This window comes from Elephas maximus, chromosome 4, assembly GCF_024166365.1.
Source record: "Elephas maximus indicus isolate mEleMax1 chromosome 4, mEleMax1 primary haplotype, whole genome shotgun sequence".
Taxonomy (NCBI): Eukaryota; Metazoa; Chordata; class Mammalia; order Proboscidea; family Elephantidae; genus Elephas; species Elephas maximus.
This window is the reverse complement of record NC_064822.1, coordinates 122,785,421-122,800,364: the sequence shown is the minus strand read 5'-3', so window position 1 is coordinate 122,800,364 and position 14,944 is coordinate 122,785,421. Positions and strand designations below refer to the sequence as shown.

At 36.4% G+C, this 14,944-nt stretch overlaps 1 protein-coding gene across 3 annotated transcripts in view; it reads right to left on the bottom strand.

Annotated features, from left to right (window-relative positions):
- Positions 1-14,944, bottom strand: part of MON2 (MON2 homolog, regulator of endosome-to-Golgi trafficking) — a 114,896-nt gene that overhangs the window by 9,768 nt on the left and 90,184 nt on the right. For all 3 annotated transcript variants that reach the window (XM_049883760.1, XM_049883761.1, XM_049883762.1), the window contains 4 exons: positions 12,656-12,846; positions 9,740-9,800; positions 8,376-8,499; positions 4,248-4,455 (listed from right to left, as the gene is read on the bottom strand). In XM_049883760.1, the coding sequence (XP_049739717.1) occupies positions 4,248-4,455; positions 8,376-8,499; positions 9,740-9,800; positions 12,656-12,846 (584 nt within the window). The remainder of the gene's footprint in view (positions 1-4,247; positions 4,456-8,375; positions 8,500-9,739; positions 9,801-12,655; positions 12,847-14,944) is intronic.

The following is a 14,944-nucleotide window of genomic DNA, read 5'->3' as shown; positions in this document are numbered from 1 at the left end:
CGCAAAAAGTCAGATTTTTTAATTATTGTTATAAATGCAAAATGTCGGATAACAAGATAGTCGATAAGTGAGGAGCAGGTGTAGTACTAAAAGATTTCTCAAAGCTTAAATGGGAACACACTACTATTATCTCCTGGTACATATTTACCATGTTTATTAAGAGTATAGTCAAAATTATAATGGTATTTATTTAACTTTCTAATACAACAAACAAAATGCTCTGAAATCGTTAATCCTAAAGTGGCGCTATCTGGAGACATTAGCAATGAAGAATGAAGCTGGAGTGAAGGATCAGGAGTAGCCTGATTCCTTCTTTCTCTTTACAGAAGTAAAACTGTTCCACTCTATAGTCTCTCCTGCCCCCCACCCCCATTCCTGGTATGAGTTTGTGTTACTATTCTATAGACAGGACTTTCTGAATACTATGACAGGGAACTACTTCAAACACTCCTTTATGAGCACAGATGTATTTTATTATTGTGTTACAATGTAGCTTTTCAGAAAACAATTTCAGGATAGTGCATCAAAAAGCATGTGTCACGAATTGTGTCCCCCAAAAATGTGTGTCAACTTGGCTAGGCCATAAATACCAGTACTGTGTGATTGTTCACCAGTTTGTCATCTGATGTGATTTTCCCATGTGTTGTAAATCTTACCTCTATGATGTTAATGAGGCAAGATTAGGGGCAGTTTGTTAATGAGGCAGGATTCAATTTGCAAGATTAGGTTGTATCTTGAGCCAATCGTTCTTGAGATATAAAAGAGGGAAGTATGCAAAGAGACAGGTGGACCTCGTTACCACCAAGCAAGAAGAGCCAGGAGTGCGTGTCCTTTGCACCCAGGGTCCCTGTGGCGAGGAGCTCCTAGACCAGGGGAAGACTGATGACAAGGGCCTTCCCCCAGAGCCGACAGAGAGTGAAAGACTGCCCCTGGAGCTGGCACCCTGAATTTGGACTTTTAGCCTCCTAAACTGTGAGAGAATAAATCTGTTTATGAAAGCCATCCACTTGTGGTATTTCTGTTATAGCAACATTAGATGACTAAGACAGAATTTGGTACCAAGAGAGTGGGCTGCTGCTCTGACAGATACCTAAAATGTGAAAGCTGTTTTGAAATTGTAAATGGACAGAGGATGGAAGAATTTTAAAGTGGCTGATAGTAAAAGTCTAGATTGCTTTGAAGAGACTGTTAGTGGAATTATGGACATGAAAGACAATTCTGGTGAGGACTCAGAAGGAGATGAGAGCTGCTACACTGGACAGAGAGCAGATGGTGAGAATCAGCAGCAGAACAGACCAGCACGAGACAGTGCTGGAGCTGACCCACAGAATGAGAGAGCTGAGTGCCTGTGCACAGGGGCCTTCCTGGTGGAGTGGAGTGCTTCTGAGCACTTATCCGTAGAGCTAAGCTTGCCGACCCACAGAGTAAGAGAGCTGAAAACCTTCCACCAAAGTTTACTGGTGGAGTAAGGTGCCTCCAAGGACTTATGGGTGGAGCTAAAGAGCTTTGGAACACTTGTCCAAGTAGGGCAGATGCAGGTAGTGAGGCCCAAGGGGCCAAAAGGCCAAGTAACCAGGAAGCAAAAGCTGAAGAGACAAGGACCATGGGAAGCAAAACTGCCTCCGTCTCAAAGGGTAGGGCCACGACCCCTGGGGTCTCCAGAGTTGGAGCCATGGCCTCTGAAGTTTCTAAGGGTGGAAACACAGCCTCCTAGGTTTCAAAGAGTCAGATCTTCACCAATTTGGCTCCAGAGTGTGGGGCTGCCTTTCACGAGTACCAGTGGGATGGGGGCAGATCTGCTACCCAAAGCTGAGGGGACAGGACTGCCATGCACAAGGGGCAGAAGAACAGAGCCTGCTGGGGCTGAGGGAGTTGGGTTGCCACTCAGATGGACTAGGAGAATGGGGCTGCCCAAAGTTGAGGAAGGAGAGTCCCCATTCCAGTGCGCCTGGAAGGCAGAGCTGAAGCCCCAGGCTGAGGGGCCTCCACCCAGAATCCGGAGGGTGTAGCCAACACCCAGAGTCTGGAGGGCAGGGCAACTGCCTAACTGGTCTCATAGAAGAGAGGATTATTTTCAAGTCTTGAGTGCTAATGTAATGTGTTCTGCTGACTTGCTTGGTACATGTTATCTCTTCTTTCCCTCCAATTTCTCCCATCTGTAATGGCAATATCCATCTTGGACCTGGTTCGACCATTTTACTTTGAATAACTCGCATTCTAGACTTCACATATGGAGGAGAATTTTGCAGAAAATGAAATTCTGAATTTGGAGTTGATTGAAGACTTCTGAGATGATATAATGAGGTGAAAGTGTTTTACACGTGGCAAGGATATACATTTTTGAAAGAGCCAAATGGTAGAATGGTATGGATTGAATTGTGTCCCCCCAAAATGTGTGTCAACTTGGTTAGGCCATGTTCCCAGTATTGTGTGACTGTCCACCATTTTGTCATTTGATGTTATTCGCCTGTGTGTTGTAAATCTTACCTCTATGATGTCAATGAGGCAGGACTCAATCTACAAGATTAGGCTGTATCTTGAGTTAATCTCTTCTGGGATATAAAAGGTAGAAGCAAGCAGAGAGACGGGGGTCCTCATACCACCAAGAAAGCAGAGCCAGGAGCAGACTGGGTCCTTTGGACCAGGGGTTCCTGTGCTGAGAAGCTCCTGGACTAGGTGAATATTGATGACAAGGACCTTCCCCCAGAGCTGACAGAGAGAGAAAGCCTTTCCCTAGAGCTAGCATGCTCAATTTGGACTTTTAGCCTCCTAAACTGTGAGAGAATAAATTTCTCTTTGCTAAAAGCCATCCACTTGTGGTATTTCTGTTACAGCAGCACTAGATGACTAAGATAGCATGATACAATATAATCTTATAGGAGAACTACAAATAAAATTCAACTAAAGGCAGTAATTAGAGTAAATTTAAAACATAAGAAATGAAGAGAAGGTTGATTTCTAAAATAAAACAGTATGTTATAACCTAATAAAAATATTCCATGCAAAGCAACTTTATTAATACATTTTCCAATGTATTTTCAGAGCTCAATTTTGATTAATCACTTTTCAATCATGCCCATAACTGAATTACTAACACCTATCTTCGGAATGTTTTTGTATGTAAATTTGAATATGGGAGGTATAATTTACTTTCTAGAAATTCAAAATACAGAAGATCCTAAAAGTCCAAATACAAATGGCTAATAAGCATTAGCAATTAAGAAAAGAAAAAAAGACAAGCTAGTATGTGACTATTTTTCATTTATCAAACCAGAAAAAGATAAAATTAACGATAAACTGGCAAATCACTAAGAATGTTAAAAATTGAAGAAAAGCGTCCAGGAGAATGTCAATTGGTATAATTCTCTGGTAGGCAATTTGGTAATACATAACAAATGCTTTAAAAATGTTTATATCTTCGGACATGTCAATTACAATTCATTGTAAGTAAGTAAGAATGTGCATAAAGACTTAGGGCTAGTGATTTACCTCTCCAAAACCACCCATGAAATAGGAACTGTAATGATTTTCTTCTTTGCTGACTTTGATATCTTCGTCATCCAATATTATTTTCTATTTATTTTACTTCACTTGATTTGCCCTGAACCTTATTTTCCACATTAAAAAAAAAAAAAACAGATTTGTAACCTAACCCTCATTTATGATGACAACTTTTTATGATTTTGATTAGCCTTGGCTTAGCAGAAAGACCTAAAGCCCTTCCTCTGGCATCGGGTTGGATAGGAGAGGGAAATCCAGTTAGGTGGAAGGGCTTCATAGAGCAGATTAGATGAAAAGATCTAAGATATGGCTAATTGACTTACAGAGAAGCCTTGAAATGACTGTAAAACAAACCAGGCTGTTCTTAGAGTGAGATTTTTCTATTATTTTCACTGTAGGAGATAATATCATATGCTTATACAGATCCACAATCCCTTACCCCAAAATCTTTGGTAAAAGTTTTTTTGGAATTCAATTATTTTTAAATTGAAAAAAAAAAAAAAAAGGTAACTTAGTGCATATATATTACTTAACATCCATGAGAGCTCTGAGGAAGCACTCTGTAATAAAACACAGAAAAACTTACAAAGCAAAACTTACAAAGATTTACACTATTTGGGATAAATTATAAACAGCCTCAGGTCAGTTCAGATCACTCATGAGAATACTTGCTTTTCAGAGCTTTCTTTGTTATTAACAATGATCATATCAGTAGATTTCTTTCTTTAATAAAATAAAATACATACCTTGGAAGAGGACATTTGCCACTTAATCTTTCATCCTCTATATAGCGATGTAGTACATCTTGGGACCTCTTTAAAAGCACTGAGAGTGCCATTCGTGAGATATAGCCTTCTTGAGGTGTTGTGACTTTATTACTGAATGAAAACTGGAGCAATGTTTCAAAACACATTTTAGAAAATTCCTCCCTCAAACGAATATCAATCTCTGCTTCTGTGAAATTAACAATTTTTGATTAAGAAGAGGTTAAATCAAGCCACCATAATGATAACAACTCTTAGCAAACTAGGAATAAAAGGAAATTCCTCAATCTGATGAAGGGCATCTATGAAAAGCCTATAATTAGCAACATATATATGGTGAAGCGCTGAACAACTCTCTACCCTCCTTGCAAGATCAAAAACAAGGCAAGATTGTCCTCCCTCATCACTTCTATCCAACATTTTATTGGTGGTCTCAGTGATTTCAATAGGGCAAAAATAAATGAAAGGCATACAGAGTATAAAAAGAAGTAAAAATGTCTTTATGTACAGGCAACAAGTTATCTGGCCCTTCTGGATTAGCTTCAATTAAAAATTATATAGCAGAGATAGCTACAGCCCGTAAGTATTCTTTGCAGTGGTGTGCTGGAGTCCACTTGTATTGTTTTACAGGAGTCAACTGTGGACACCCTTCCCAACTGCACATTCAGTGATATACCATGGATAGCTTAAAATCGGCCATGGTGGAAGTGGGAGTGTTTATACCATAGAAATCGGCAATCACTACGAATCAGGCATTTCCCTCCTTAGAGAGTTGATTAAACATTTTACCAGCATACCCTGGTTATGTGGTTGGGGGTCTCTAGTATAAGGATTAAGAATACTCAGTCAGGAGGAAATAAGTCTCCAAAGCAGGTCTCAAGACAGAGAGGAAGTTTTGCAAAAGGTACCTTCAAAAGAATATTGGTTTTTAAGGTCACTCATTAATTTGAGAAGTTAGAACAAGTCTGCCTTCAGCTTTTTGATTAACTAAAGGTAGAAAATTCAATTTGGAAAAGTCAATTCAGATCTTGAACACTTGTAGACGAGATAAAGCTAGATGCTTCTTATTTTCCAAAAGCATGCAGAACCCCTTATTAAAAAAGTACATGTTTAACAGTAGCAAAGAAATTAGTGGGGAGGAGTAAACTGCCTCATCTAAAACTGGGTCTAAACAGCCTAATTTGTTTCTTCATTTCTGGCTTCATTTTCTTCAGTATCCACTTAGGCCCTAGAAGCTATCGTTATCAACCACTTCCTACTCAATTCCTTTGTTTATTCTCCTTTTATTGCATATAGTTTTCTCTGTCATTTTAGATGATTTCCTCAAATACTTGGGACCTTTGGCTGTCAGATAATACATGAGCAGGGGACTAAAGGAAACCCTGGTAGCATAGTGGTTAAGAGCTACTGCTGTTAACCAAGAAGTTGGCAGTTCGAATCCACCAGGTGCTCCTTGGAAACCCTATGGGGCAGTTCTACTCTGTCCTATAGGGTCACTATGAATCGGAATTGACTCGATGGCAACGGGTTTGGTTTGGGTTTTGGTTTAGGGGACTAAAAATCGATCACTGAAACCTTCGTGTGTATAGGTTGGTCTTGTTTAGCAAGGAATACCTCTGTATGTATATGTTTAAAAGAAACTCCAAGTTAAGGCTAAGAAGTTTGTGTTCTACTGCAAATTCTTTGGAAGAAGATTTGTTTATCTTCCTTGTCTTGGTACACTTAATACTATAAATGGCCAGAAACATCAGAAAATTGTTAGTAAAAGTATACATGGTAACTCAGTAGTCCTTATTTAGCTTAAGACATTTATACCTAATTGTGAATATTGTGTTTAGGGAGTATTTTACAATAATTTATCTACAAGTTTCTGAAATATAGTTTTAATAATAAAAAGTTGCCTAGATTAAGATAAATGCAGTTTAATTTTTCTTTTTCTCTGAGATTCTCATGTTTGTTAAATCTACATTTTACCAGGTCAGTTTTAAAAATTGTCTGGACTAGGGAACAGAACTAGTTTGTGAAGTAAACAGTATGAGAGACATCTAGTGGTCAAATTGTATACATAAATGCTCTTTAAACCCACTGCCATTGAGTCAATTCTGACTCAGCAGTCCTATACAACAGAGTAGAACTGCCCCACAGGGTTTCCAAGGAATAGCTGATGGATTTGAAATGCCGACCTTTTGGCTAGCAGCCAAACTCTTAACCACTGTGCCACCAGGGCTCCAAATGCTCTTTAATGGGGTTTAAAAGTGTTCAGTACTGCTTAGAAGCAGAAGTTAGTAACGGCTCTGGGAAATTCTGGAGATTTAAGGATACGCATGGTACAAATTTACAATTTTTTAATCATCTCACAGAAAAATCACATTATGATGCTACAATAATATTTAAGGCTTGAGCACAATTTAGAAAAAAAAATAGTAAAAAGCAACTTAAATATTATCTCCCGATAAGGTAGCATGATATAATGAAAAGAAGCAAGTAGTTCTTTCACAGTGTGAATTTTGGCCTCTAGCCTTAAAACTTTGTGCAATTTTTTCAACCTTTGTAAACCACTTCCTCTTCCGTTATATGGTTACCCATCCTCAGAGAAATGTAAGGAATGAGAAAACATACTTCTAGCATAATAACTTAAACATAGTAGGCACTCACTAAATGCTGTTGTTGTTAGGTGCTGTCCAGTCAGTTCCGACCCATAGTGACCCCATGCACAACAGAACAAAATACTTCATGATCCTGCACCATCCTTAGAATCGTTGTTATACTTGAGCCCATTGTTGCAGCCACTGTGTCAATCCACCTCGTTGAGGGTCTTCCTCTTTTCCACTGACCCTCTACTTTACCAAGCATGATGTCCTTCTCCAGGGACTGATCCCTCCTGACAACATGTCCAAAGTATGTAAGACGCAGTCTCGCCATCCTTGCCTTTAAGGAGCATTCTGGCTGCACTTCTTCCAAGACAGATTTATTCGTTCTTTTGGCAGCCCATGGTATATTCAATATTCTTTGCCAACACCACAATTCAAAGGCATCAATTCTTCTTTGGTCTCCCTTATTCATTGTCCAGCTTTCACATGCATATGATGCGATTGAAAATACCATGGCTTGGGTCAGGCACATCTTAGTCTTCAAGGTGACATCTCTGCTCTTCAACACTTTAAAGAGGTCCTTTACAGCAGATTTACCCAATGCAATGCGTCTTTTGATTTCTTGATTGCTGCTTCCATGGCTGTTGATTGTGGATCCAAGTAAAATGAAATCCTTGACAACCTCAATCTCCTTTCCATTTATCATGATGTTGCTTATTGGTCCGGTTGTGAGGATTTTTGTTTTCTCCATATTGAGGTGTAATCCTTACTGAAGGCTGTGGTCTTTGATCTTCATCGTTAAGTGCTTCAAGTCCTTTTCACTTTCAGCAAGCAAGGTTGTGTCATCTGCATAATGCAAGTTGTTAATGAGTCTTCCTCCAATTCTGATGCCCCGTTCTTCTTCTTATAGTCCAGCTTGTTGGATTATTTGCTCAGCATACAGATTGAATAGGTATGGTGAAAGAATACAACCCTGGCACACACCTGTCCTGACTTTAAACCAATCAGTATCCCCTTGTTCTGTCCGAACAACTGCCTCTTGATCTACATTAAATGTTAGTTCCCTTAAAAAATGTTAAGGCATCTTATTTTTTGATGGGCTAACCGCAATTTATAGTGCTGAGATGCAGGTATTTATATCTTCATTTTACAGATGACAAAATTGAGACTCAGAAGTTAACCAACTACTAAGTGGCAGAACACACATTAATTTTTCTCTACACACTACTGCCCTCCAAATAATCCATGACTTCACGTACCAGTAATGCAATGACTTGAGCTGATGCCCTAAGTACTTTGCAACTTAATTCATCACCAGGGTTTGCAAGTATGCTTTTATCCACAGATTATTCACTCTACTTTCCCCTCATAAAGCTGAATGTTCTTAAAAATTACTTTATCATTTTCCAATTAACATTTACCACAGTCATAGAATTAAATATTTCTACAGTCAGCTTCTTCAAAAGTACTTCGATACATACTAACATTAAAAAAAAAAAAATTAATTAAAATAACAAACCTGTAAATGAAGATGACTGAGAATGTATTGAGCCCTTATTAAGCATGGTCATTATCTGGCCAACGAATTCTTTGGGAATAAAATTGGCATAAGGTAGTATCTCAGTGCTGATAAGCTGAACTACCTAAAACAAAAAAAAGCAAATCCAAATGCATTTTTTTCCTTGAGAGAGATTATGTCAAATATTATGATCAAATTATAATTTCTAAAGTAAAATTTAAATTTTACTTTTAAAAAGAAAATCAGAATCCTCCTTGAGAAAAGACATGAACATTTTAATGTTAATATACATAATCACTACCAGTCTGTTTTGCTCATCTGTCTTAGCAACTTTACTACAAAACAGTTAATACTATTAAATATTTATTATGCAACTATTGACAAATATTGGTCTTCAACATGATAAATTAAACAGTGCTCTAGAGAAAAATAGACAGCATATGAAACTACCCATGTTATACGAAAATATCCAAATAACCACAAATAACTTATAACTACAAAGTATGCACTATAAGAGAAATAGTTATATTTATTTTTGCCAAGTATCTTATTTCTAACATGTATTAAAATTTGTCCTTTGAAGAAAAAGAAATTTCATGAGAGTTTTAATATGGTAGTGGCACAAAATTCAATATTTTATATCTATATGATGACCTCTATACTTTTTAAATGTATACTTTAAAGTAATTCATTTGATCTGATTTACTTAAGAGTTTTCCTATTTCACTGCAAGGGAAAAAACCCAAGGGCAGGGGAGCGGGGGGACACCCCACCACCACCAAAAAAATTCACAGTCAAAAAAGCTACTTCTTGTATGTGACAGTCTGACTTGATTTGTAAACGTTCACTTGAAGCTCAATAAAAGTTAATAAAAAAAAAAAAAAGCTACTTCTTCACATTTCATTTGTAATCCTCAAAATACGTTCTTTAACAAAACACTACTAGCTTCAAGAATTCTAGAGGCTGTATCTACAGCTGGTTAAAAATGAAAAAACAAAAAAACAAGCAACTTAAACTGATTAGTTTGTACCACAAATATCTGGTTTGCCATAATACTGTATAAGTTTTTTAATACCTGATAGATTTATTTCACTGAATCAAGTGCTTTTTTAAAGTTATTAAATGGACACAATCAACAAACTAACTAGACAATATGCACACAGCACAAGTACATAAAAATCTAAGAAAGTCATTTTTTAAATGTCAATGCTTTAAAAAAATTAACCTTTAACCTTTGTTTTAATGCCTTTAGGTTCAACCTTAACCTGTTAACTTTATTCTTCCAGTAATTTTATAGTTTCAACATTTCTAATACTTAATTTTCACAAATGGCCACAGGAAAATGTTCTAAATAGCTTCCTTACCTCAACGTCAATACTTTCATTTCTTTGGAACTCTTGAATAGACAGATTATCTGGAGGTATGCTAAAGATAATAAATAAAACACTTTATTTTTAAAGGTAAATATTCCCTGGGAAAATAGATAAATAGTATTCAAATGACAAAAATTTCTATTTCCTACTCAGTTTGAAACATTACCATTTTTAAAAAGAATCATATTCTTAACTAGTCATTAGTATAAGTGACTAAGCTAATTACGAACATGAAATTCTAACTACAAAAATACTCGCTCTAATCCTGAACTAAATACAATTTATAGAACTAAACTTCTTTCAGTGCTACAAATGAAAAAATGATGAAAGGTGAGGATATTATCCATCATCGGCAGTTATAGCACAAGTTACCACTGAGAAGACATGAGTTCACTTATCTTGTCAGTAATTTAAGAAAACCTAGGTTAAGTTGCTGAGTTCTTCACTTAGAGACTGCCAATTCATCATTAACCTGTCATAAGTACAATGTATTAAAGATCTCTACAATACAAGATGGATAACATCTGAAAAGTTGTTCAAAACATCTGAAAACCTGCTTCAGGTTTTCTAAAGCAGAAAATCATTCTCAGTCAACAGTTTTGAGAGAACCAAGGTGAATTTCAGATCTTATGGCTCTTAATAAGAATGAGCAGTAAAATGCTATTATACTCATAAAATAGTGGGATATTAACTACTCAAAACCAGCTGAGAATAAGATGGCAATGATAATAATAGCAGCTAAAATTAGAGTCAGCTACTGTACTAAGTGCTTTATTTGTATTATCTCAGATGATCGTACCGCAACTCTGTACGTAAAATATTATTATCATATAATTGACAGAAGAGGAAACTGAAGCTTATAATGGCTAATAGTACGCCCAAGAACAAAAAGAAAGAAAACTGCAAGGCCGCAATTTGAACCCAGACTTATCTGATACTTGAGCCTAAATTCTTCTCTATTATGTTCTAAATGTAAAAACAGACACATTTAGGTTTAGAGACATAGGATACATTTTTGTACCAGTGCTCTTTTTGCTCTGTTTGGCATTATTTGTTTTATTCACTTATTATAGGTATTAAAATACACACAAACATACAATATTACAGGCACTAGAACTTGGTTTAGATGTTTTTCATTCAACAAATATCTATGAATACTGACTGCTTTGTATCAAGAATTATATATTCTTGGTGTTCAAGACCCAGTTGTGAACAAGATGGACCCAGTTCCTGTCCCATGAAACTTAGACACTAGTTTGCAAGTCTTATGCTAACTCTGTAATTTGGCAGTAGGAACTAAAAGAAAAAAATTTAAAGACATGTATTCAAACCTGAATGGAATTTCACAACCACTACCATGAAAGTAGCTTCCCAGATCTTATCTGCATCTTTAAGATGAAAGTCGTGTTTAATTCTAATTTATAAGCAAGAAATGTGTTTAGCGATACTAAAAGATTTGTGATGACGGCAGTGGTAATCAATGATGGACTGATAACTTATTAGGAACTTACACTAATAATATTAATGTTATTAGGAGTATATAACAGAAACACTCGTTGCATTGCTAAAATATCTTGTGATGAGGGAAGAAAGTAATGTACAAAATTAAAAACTGGAGCCCAGTTGGTGAAATGGTTAAGCGCTCGGCTGCTAACTGAAGGTTGGTGGTGGGAACTTCACCCAGTGACTCCATGAGAGAAAGACCTGGTAATTTGCTTCCATAATGGTTTTAGCCAAAAAAAAAAAAAAAATCATACGGGGCAGTTCTATTCTGCCACATAGGATCTCAAAGAGTTGGAATCAACTCGACAGCAACTAACAACAATAACAAGGCTAGGAATGGCCAGAACCCAAAAAATCAAAGCTAAAAATGGAAAGGTTCACTCTTCCTAATCCCAAAGATCCATAAAGATCAGGAAACTATTTGATTGTGCACAAGGTGAGTATTCTGATCCCAGAACCCATACTAATCATTTAATTTATAGCTACTATCCTTTCTAGATACTTTAAGCATATCAAAAAAACACTGGTTACAGTTTAGAAAATGCTGATGATTAAGAGCTTACTTATAAAGGGAGATGGTCAACATTGTAGGTACAAATGGGCCATATAAGATCCTTAATTCTCTAAGTTTAAGAAACACAGTATTAACTGGCTTAAAAAAATTGTTTGCATGAATATTTATTTGAAATAAGAATAGAGCCTTCAACCTGATAAGGGCCCGGGTAGAGTAGTGGTTAAGAGCTTGGCTGCCAAGCTAACTAAAACCTCAGCAGTTCAAATCCACCAGGCACTCCAGGCACTCCTTGAAAACCTGTGAGGCAGTTCTTCTCTGCCCTGTAGTTTTTTTTTTTTTAACTGATAATGTATTTATATTTTTTTGTCAGTTTTCTCTGTATATGTTTATAAAATATTTTATTGGAGTATAATTCGTGTATCATAAAATTCATCCTTGGATATGATACAATGAAAATTCCATTTTTTAAAACCAAACATAAACATCCTAAAGGGCTGATCATTATCACCACTGAGCTTATTTATTCTGGTAATACACTGATTTTTCTGAAACCGTTTTCCTCTTGTAATGTCAAGTGGGTCTCAGATTAAAAAATGGATTTTCCTAGCTTCATTAAGTTAAAATTATGGTTTCTTAATTATGATGCATTCACATTATCTTATATGCAAGATTCCTGGCTCACAGCCAAAAACACTCTGAAGGGCAAAAATCTCCATTGCTCATAGATAATGTACCCAGTGGATAAATGTGTGATGCACTTCTGTTTTATACACAATCTAACAATCTTAACAATCAATTACTTTGTTAATAAAGACAGTTTTCAGAACAACTGCAGATGTGATGACACTTTTTCGAAAGGCTGCCCTAATTTTAAAAATGAATAAGCTGACCTTTTAGTAAAGAGAAAGTCTTCAAAAGTACTGGCTAGTTCTGGCCACATACTGTCAAATTTTCCAGAAGAAGCATGCTGCCGGGCAACAGGAAGCCCAATAGAAAGAACTTTGAGGAGAGAAGATACTGCTAGTTTCCATGTGCTTTCAGAAGGACAAGAATACTTCAAACTGAGAGGAACTCTAAGAGTCTGTGGAAATAAAAACAATTTAAGATAAGTATGCAGTTAAAACACACACACACCAAATTTTAATTACTTAAAAAAAAAAAAACTATAGCAGAGGAAAAAAAATTACAGCAAAGGCATTTTAGTCTTAAAAAGTATGTTATTTTCCAGAAAGACCAATTCTCAGGCACGGTCTTTAAATCCTACTGCCTAGAAATATATACTTTTAAAACCTGTCTCCATCTTATAAACAACGAACCAAATTTTTATCATCACAAAAAATAGGGATATTGCCTGAAAAGTTAAGAGTCAGATTAGGAAATTTACAGTTTTATAGATGCTACAGAATCAGAACACCCTGCAATAACCTCTTCCAGCAGAAAATAATTTGGCTGATGTGATTCTCCCATTTGGGAGAGATTAATACTTGCTTATATTTTCTCACTAATGTTGTGCTGTTGTTAATGTTTTGTTGTATACTGTCGAGTCAATTCCAACTCACAGCTGCCCTATGGGACACAGGAGAACTACCCCACAGGGTTTCCTAAGCTGAGATCTTTATGAGGGCAGATCATTAGGTCTTTTCTCAAGCAGAATGGCTGGTGAGTTCAAACCTCTGACATTTTGGTTAACAGCCAAATGCATAACCTTTGGAACACCAGGGCTCCTTAACTAATGTTTAAAAAAATCCCATTGCTGTCTAGTCGATGCCAACTCATAACCAAAAACCAAACCAAACCTGTTGCCGTCGAGTTGATTCCGACTCATAGTGACCCTATAGGTCAGAGCAGAACCGCCCCATACAGTTTCCAAGGAACACGTGGTGGATTTGAACTGCTGACCTTTTGGTTAACAGCCGTAGAATTTAACCACTATACCACCAGGGTCTCCTCCAATTCATAGCGACTATATATATATATATATATATATAAACTACTGTTTACGGGAGAGTAAACACAGCTTAAAGCAGCGTTACTTTGAAGTCTTATGTTTTTCTCTAAAACTCTTGAACTTTTTATTCTACCCTGTGATATTTTAATGTACTATTTTTCCTTTTTGAAATACTTCAGTAAAACTGATAATTCAAGAAGATGGTTTATTTACATTTAAATAAATGAGGGTACAGAAGCAGCGTATCTGAGCTATGTACAGTGACTAAGATGTTGAGACCTTTTTTTTAACTGATCAACTTTTGAGACAGGTTGCTGTTAATCATTAAAACAACTAATTTGGTGATTTGGAATGGACTTCTCTGGTCATTCTAGGTCTATCTGGCAACTAGAAGACTAGACTGACCAAATTATCACAGTCAGCTATCTCAGGGCACCATCAATAAATAATTTTGGCATACTGTCAGGCAATTCTTATTACAGTGAAAATTCTTGCATACAAAAATTCCAGTCTGAGAAAGCCAAAGAGTAGAAGAGTTAAATTCTTACATTGCACAATTATGGAATGAATATAAAACCTAATTTCATCATCCTCCATACAAATTATTACTAAGTACTCTCTTGGGGAACATATGAATCATTACATATTAGTAGCATGACATCAGCTTCCATTAATAGAAAATCAATCTATCCAGAATCTATTTATCCCTTTCCTCTCTCTCCACTTCCACACAACCCATGTGCTTTGGGAGAAAGCTGACCTTAACCAAGTTTGGGAATTAGGGTAAGGAGATAATTAGCTTATTAAACCAATCAATCTACTCCATTTCTCTTGCAATAATCACTGGTTCAAGAATGGGCAAAGGACCAAAGCTAGTCCACTTAAGGTCAAATTTAGAAAGTCAATAATAATATGGTAGAATCACACCCTCCTGTTCCTACTTGATACACAGGATACATACATGTTATTGGCCTACAACTAAGAGGAAAAACATAGTTAGGATGTAGGCAACTCTTAGAAAGCAGAACAGAGAGAAAGACATTTGGTTTTTGGTGATACTGCTGAACCAATGAATCAATCAATCCTAAAGCCTTCCCTCTAGTTTTGAACTTTCTAATTAAGTATACCAATAAATGCCCTTTATTGTTAAAGCTGGTTTCAGCCTGATTGTATATCCTTTGCATTGAAAATACTCAATGATACAAGGGTCATTCTGAGTTAAAATTTTAAA